Raw genomic sequence first — 7315 nt, forward strand, 5'->3', positions numbered from 1 at the left:
ATCATATTTATCAAAATATATTTTCTCTACTCAATTGATTATGGTTAGATAAACTTATTGAACTCATGCTTGTAATATTTTTATTCAATTTTTAGAAGAATAACAATCATAATAATTAGTTTGTTGTTAATTATTTTATCAATTGAAGATATATAAATTATTTTCTCAAATATTTGGTTGTATGTTAGTAGATAAATTAATAATTAAATAATTTTAATAATTTTTAAAAGTTAAAAGATATAAAATTATAATTAAATTTTTTTTTTTTAAAAATCTAAAAAAAAATTTAAAAGACATATGGCCAAGCGCAACTTAGTTCCAACGAAAAAAATAATTTTTATGGCCCTACTTGCTCCGCACTATTAAATTGAACTGACCCTACCGACTTGTTTTCTTGAAAACCCAACTAAAGCCCTCGTAGCGGAGAGTTTCTCAGAAGGGAGAGTCGATCTCCGAAGTCGAATCATGTACGGTGGTGGTGAGTATCAGTTACTCAGTCTCTTGATTGTGAAAATTTAGGGCTTTCATATTGTATATGTTAATATAAGCACCAAAAATTCAGCGTATTTTCATTATTTGTTGTACAGATGAAGTGTCAGCAATTGTGATAGATTTGGGTAGCCATACTTGCAAAGCTGGTTACGCTGGCGAAGATGCTCCCAAAGCCGTTTTCCCATCTGTAAGTTGAAACGTTTTATCCTTGCAAATTATCACTTATATGTTCCCAAACTTTGTGAAGTAACTGTTTTAACTCAAGCCTCAACATCAAGTTTCACTGGAAAGCTCTAAAGTTTAGAACTTTGGTCATTGGCGGCATCCTTGAACCTCAATGACATTTAATATGCAATTGAAGTGAAAGTATAGAGTAGTGGTAATATAAAATTACCTAACCCTCAGCATCAGCACACTACTATTCGCCCGAGCTAAACTTTTTCCTTTTCTTATATTGGGGATTTAGAGATTTTTATTATAGATCATGAGCTCCTTTTAATTATTCCTTGAACAAATTAGAATTGGTTGAAGGGAACTCATCAACTAGACCATGAAAAAAAAAAACTGAATTTGGGAGATTTTTCCCATTGAAGTTGATAAAGGATATTGGTGTACAATTTGAGAAAATAGGAAACTTTACATTGTTTTCTCATCTCCATGGTGGAGAAACTTGAGGACTTATTAGACTCGTGGGCTTGTGAATCCTCTTTAGTGTGTGATGGTCATTTTTTGTGTGCATCCACTCTGGTAATGTGGTGGATTGCTTAATAATTCTTACAGTAGCTGTGAACTCTGTCAGGTCCTCGAGCACTATCGTTTCAAACAATTTGTGCCTCTTTGTTTTTCCAGGTTGAGTAGCTGTTCGATTTGATTTGGGAATTGGTTACCTGTAATGGATTTACATGGAATCTTTTACTAAATTTTATTGCCAACTCTATGTTATTATCACAAAACCACAATTGGTAATGATTGTCCTGCGAGGTCTTGTAGCTCTAACATCCAAGAAAGCTAAAGTGCAGTCAAATGACTACTGAAATGTACTTCTCTTACTTACTTATTAAAAAAGAAAATGAGCACCCAAGGGTGTGGCCTAGTGGTTCAATGAAGTTGGTTGAGCACCATAAGGTCTTAGGTTCAATTCTCAACAAAGACAAATGCTTGGTGATTTCTTCCCATCTGGTCTTGGTGGATAGAGTTACTTGATACCTGTTGCTATTGGGAGGTGACAGGTATCCCTTGGAATTAGTCGAGGTGCGTGCAAGCGGCCCGGACACCACAGTTATCAAAAAAAAGAAAGAAAAGAAAAAGACTCACTTCTCTTATGCATCTCAAAACCAGAAAATTTTAATGAAGCTTCCACATATTTGTGCAACCATTCCACGTTTCACCTTCAGAAAATAGATGAAATATAGTTGGTGTATTTGTTATATTACTTGTACCACTGCTGTAGAATGTTGGTTCAACGATGAAAGTATGTGAGCTGTGTTTAATGAAGTTAGAATGGACCATGAGAGATCAGGGTTCAAATCCCAGTAGAGGCAAAAAAGGTGGATGATATCTTCAAGCCTTGGTGGATAGAAGTACCTCGTATATGTGTTGGTGGAAGGTATTAAGTAACCAGTGGATTAATTTTGTTGTATGGAAGATAAGCTCCCGCTATGGGCGGGGTCCAGGGAAGGGCCGAACCACAAGGGTTTATTATCCTCCGTAGATTAAACAAATATCTAAGGGCCCGTTTGGCCATGAATTTTTTTCACTTTTCCGGATTTCTTTTTCACTTTATGTCATATTCAACTCCAAGTTGATGTTTGGCCATGAGAATTCCAAACAAAACTTGGAGTTGTATTTGGAAAAGTGGAAAACAAAAAAAAGTTGTTTTCACTTTTTTTCCGTCTTATTTCTCTCACAAAAATTCAAAAACAACTCCAATTATATTCATGGACAAACACAACTCACTCCAACTTCAATTCCAAAGTCGACTCCAACTCGAACTTCAACTTCAAAAATTTTAGTTTTCATGGCCAAACTCCCACTAAATATTGCTATCTCCTGTTTTCTGACTTTCTCAGGATTAGTTCAAATCTTTTCATCATTATGGTTGATGTGTGAATTCTTAAATATCATTAGCAAGTTAGCCACTCACAAACTAACTTTCCTGGACTGTTAGTCTATATCACTATGCTATTCCCTTCATGTATACTCATATTCAGTGTTTTATTTAACTAGTCAGGTACATGTTATATATTTGTTTAAGTTGTCTTTGATTTTATGATCTTTGAAAAGGCTGTTGGATCAGTTGATCAAATGGAAGATGATAATCCTGATAATCCGGAGGATAATTCTGGATCTGCTCTTGATTCTAAATCAAAGGTTAAGAGAAAATTGTATGTGGGATCTCAAGCCTTGGGATTTCGCCGTGATTTCATGGAGGTTAGTTTACAATTTATCTTGTACCATCTTGAGATGTCATTTCCTTATCTTATGTCATTTCCTTATCTTTGTTATCTAAGATGTCGGATTATCTTGTCAGGTGATATCGCCCATCAAGGATGGGGTGGTTGTGGACTGGGATATTGTAGAAAACATATGGGACCATGCTTTTAGGTAATTGGTCCTTCCTTTTGTTCATAGGTTGAAACAATTTCCCTTGTTCCATTAACTTTTTGTTGTGTCAATGGGAAGAATGCTACTCTGAATATTTTCAACTCAGATAATTAAGGGTATGCTTTGCGCTGCTTATGTTGCATGGTCTTTCTATACATGTCTTGTCCTCCCCTCCTAGTCTAAGCAGTACCTTAGAAACCCTCACTGAAGGATCTTAGAATGTAAAGGTGATATGCAGTTGATCTTGTTTCCTAGCACACATGTGAAACATATTTTATAATTATTGTGTGAGAAAAACAAAATCTGAATGAATTTCTTTTTAATCTCATTTGGTTTAGTTGATATTGGTCTATTTCAAAATCTTCCTAATAGCAGAAAGGTAGTTTTAGGTAATTGTCAGTATCCAGAACATGGTAGAGTTTGTTGCTGGTTGTGTTGAGCAAGTATTCCTAATTGCCCCAAGACCACCATTAGCCAATATTGGGCATTCCTTTTTTTGGTTTTACTACTTGGATTACTGACAGTGTCCTCTTTTTGAAACTGTTGTTGGAACCCTTCGATTATCACTGGGCTGGCGACTTGAACCTGACACTGGTACTGATGTGAGGTTCTTGCTGGATCTTATCAATGTTCGGTGAATAATTTGATGAAGGAAAGGTGAACAGAAAATGGAAGAAGACATAGTTGAAGGACAAAGGAGAAGAGGAAGAAAACAGAAAACAACAGATGAGACAACGAGTAGCAGTAATTCGACGAGCTTTACAGTGTCTCTCTCCAATTTTTCTTCTTCTCTGAAGTCGGACAGAAAGACCTGTAATTGATAGGTATTTAAAGCCGCCATTTAGGTAAAACAGAGGACTGACACACTACGGTTAATTTTGGGTGAAGCCACCACTGAATTCAAAGACTCAAAGGGGGAAATGCCCTGGGGTATCTTTGCCAATTCTTTGTGGGCTGGGTTTTAAGGAAAGTACCCGGACAAACATATTCTACAAACATATTGTGATTTTAATTGAGTCAGGAAGATAGTTCATTATAGCTTTGAAGACAAGTTCTATAAGAACAAGATTAAGTGGGCCAACTTGGAGATGGGTAGAGGGTGGACCCTTATTCATTGAGGTTTGAACCGTGTTTCTGCTGGCCCTTGGGAATGTCTCAATTATAAAAGAAAGTTTTAACTTTGGACTATTTAATACAACAAAATATTAAACATAACTTAATTAATTAGTTAATTAACCTAGTTTCAAAAAAAAAAAAAAACCAAGTTAATTAACCAAAAATGAATTTTAGTGAAAATTTATCTTAAAGGTGAGTTGTTTTTCTATTTTCTAAATAAATAATTGTTTTATTATGTTTTGAACATAGATCCATATAGGTGATATGCACCAGTTGAGTTATTTTGAGTCTTGTTAAAACCTACACGCTAGAACCTCTTTTACCCGTTTCAGACACTCGCATACAAACCCGTTGCATCTTAGATTTGTAGCCATGTCAGATACTCGCATACGTACCCGTTGCAAGATTGCTCTCATATTACTGTAAATAAGGTCATATTAGTGATTCATCCTAAAAGGGAAACACAAATATGCTACAGACTGCTTGGCGCTTGCACTCTATTTTTGAAGATCATGCTACAGTTTTTTTTTTTAAAATAAGTTTTTACATAAAGTTAGACTGCACAAGCTGTGAAGTCACCCAAAAACAGAGTGAATTACAATTACAGTTCCTAGATCTAAGCCTTTCTGGATGTAATCTAGAACATCAAAAGTAGACTCTGATTCCTCTATGTATTATTGTTTACACCAAAATAATAAAGGACTAAGCGGTTGATCTTCAACTTCTGGGTAGTACTTCCTTTGTCTTCAAAACATCTCGAATTCCGTTCTTTCTGTACTGTTCACCAAATGCATTGTAGGACAATCCTCCATATCTCTTTCCGACGTCTTTGATCACTGAAATACCTGCTCTATGTGAAGATGGTGTTGTATTACTGAGTCATTTGAAGAAGGGAGAAAAAAGTCCTTATATGCTTTTCTTGTGTCATCTTTTCTTTTTCTTTTTTCCTGTCATTTGGTTAAGCTGTTGCTGCTCTAGACTATTGAAAGGACGTTTTTTAGCTGCTACTTCTATTCACTTACAGGGAATGCTTACTGATCAATCCAAAGGAGCATCCAATGTTACTTGCAGAGCCTTGTTCAAACACTCAGCAGCAGAGGGAAAAGTGAGCAATGCAATCTTTCTTTTAGCAGTCTTATCATCTCACATTACATCATGTCATTTATCTTTTGGGCCTTGTATAACAATTAGGTACATGATTTCAAGACTTATTTTTTCTGAATATGCCGCCTTATCCACCTATCTTTGTGTTTTATGTTAATACCGTTTTATAGAACAGAGTTTTATTGGGAGGACAGGAGAAGTATTAAGATGAAAGCACATCCTTAAGTAAAGATTATATATCTATTAATCCTGTAGGCTCCTATGCCTTTCCTATTTCAAAGGGGCAAAGTATGAGCATTCTAACTACTTCCTTTCATAGTAAAGTCATAAACACCAGAAGTTTGTTAGTATAGTTTAATGAGAAAACAATGTAAATCCAATTAAACTAAGTAATAGGGTGATGGATATTTATATGATTAATGAATGCTAAAAGTGCAGCAATCTCTGATGAATAAGGACCTCAAGCTCCGATACCAGATTACCAGTGATGTAACTCTAGAAATGGAGTAGGGTGAAAGAGAAGGGGGGAATATGAGAAATGCGAGAAGGAGAGAAAATTAGAGAGAGTAGAATAAAACAGAGAGAGAAGGAAGAATCCACAAACGAGAGATTTTACAAGCAGGTCATCTCTTATTGCACATTGCACTTGGTTACTTTATCTCATATTGCTTTGATTTATATTTATGTCTTAATCCTTTTTATGTGATGCCATTCATCTTGCTTCATGTTTCATTACGCTTTTGTTTATTATTCCTTATCTTGAGCCGGTGGTCTATCGGAAACAACCTCTCTACTTCTTTGGAGGTAAGGGTATGGACTGTGTAGACTTTACCCTCCCCAGACCCCACTTTGTGGGAATACACTGGTTTTTTGTTGTTGTTGTTGTCATCTGTAAAATCTCTTTCGACTAGAACATTCTTGTGGGCATGCGTGAACAATTTGGAACTCTCAAGATAATTCTCTGAGCTATCTACCCAATTAAAGAACAAATCTAGGTCAAGTTTCCATCAAATTATGTCTGTCCACCTTGACTTTTTTTCTGTAAGGTCATTGTGGTCCTCATAGGCGGTGAATTTCTCTCAAACGTAAGACGTCACCTATTAGGATCTTGCCTGGAAGTCACATTTGTGGTGGTCTGCTAAGTGAGGATTGTCAACTGCTGACTGGGTACTGGTCAACTGTTCGTTTGCCACAGAATGGATCCCAAGTTTCAACATAAAGGCCTTACCTAGTTTAATGTGTAATACCGTCTGGAATAAGTCGAGTCGAAGGATTACTTTCCTGAACAAGAAGTTTCTACTGTGAAAGAAATTTTCCATCATGAAACGGAAAAAAAGAGTTCTTATTCAAAACTAAAGCTTCGAGGGAACACGATCATTTAAATCCTGCCTCTTAAGGGAGTCTGTTGCTTGCATTATCATGTCTTCTGTATGCAAAATGAGAATTACAGTGAACTGATGATCATCTATTAACAGGGCTGCAGAAATGATGTTTGAAAAATACCAAGTTCCAGCATTGTTTTTGGCCAAAAATGCTGTAAGTGCCTTTAGCCATTTGAATCTTTAATTTGTAGTGTCATAACATAACCTTCTTTGTGCTATTTAGTAATTAAACTTTCATTTAACCTGATTCAAGAAAGAAACAGAAAAAAGAAAAAGAAAAAGAAAAAAAGCTGTTTCTTCTTAACATTACAAGATCATTCCACTCTGGTTGTTAGTTTTCTTATGATACTCTTAATGGTAGGTTCTCACATCTTTTGCATCAGGACGTGCAACTTCTTTGGTTGTTGACAGGTAGGATGTTATGTTCTACTTACTGGCAATTTGCATTGAATTACTTATTTGACTTGTCTTGCCAATAACAAAGTTCTTTTGCTGAGTTATCTCATTTCTCAGCCTTAATATCATTTATCTTATCTGCATTATACACGTTGTACCTTACCTTTTAAGTGGCAACAACAAACCCAGTGTATTCCCACTTAGTGGGGTCTGGGGGGGTA

At 35.7% G+C, this 7315-nt stretch overlaps 1 protein-coding gene across 1 annotated transcript; it reads left to right on the forward strand.

The window, feature by feature from the left end:
- Positions 1-323: 323 nt before the first annotated feature.
- Positions 324-7298, forward strand: LOC124890712 (actin-related protein 4). Its single transcript, XM_047402488.1, has 7 exons — positions 324-478; positions 588-679; positions 2776-2922; positions 3023-3096; positions 5237-5317; positions 6792-6852; positions 7060-7298. Exons 1-7 carry the CDS (start codon positions 466-468, stop codon positions 7111-7113), a joined length of 522 nt encoding a protein of 173 aa, XP_047258444.1. The 5' UTR covers positions 324-465; the 3' UTR covers positions 7114-7298.
- Positions 7299-7315: the final 17 nt, after the last annotated feature.

Source organism: Capsicum annuum, unplaced genomic scaffold, assembly GCF_002878395.1.
Source record: "Capsicum annuum cultivar UCD-10X-F1 unplaced genomic scaffold, UCD10Xv1.1 ctg2314, whole genome shotgun sequence".
Lineage (NCBI taxonomy): Eukaryota > Viridiplantae > Streptophyta > Magnoliopsida > Solanales > Solanaceae > Capsicum > Capsicum annuum.

Coding starts and splice junctions, on each gene's coding strand:
- LOC124890712 (XM_047402488.1), top strand. Junction 2,923..3,022: donor TTCGCCGTGATTTCATGGAG/GTTAGTTTACAA, acceptor TTATCTTGTCAG/GTGATATCGCCCATCAAGGA. Junction 3,097..5,236: donor ATATGGGACCATGCTTTTAG/GTAATTGGTCCT, acceptor ATTCACTTACAG/GGAATGCTTACTGATCAATC.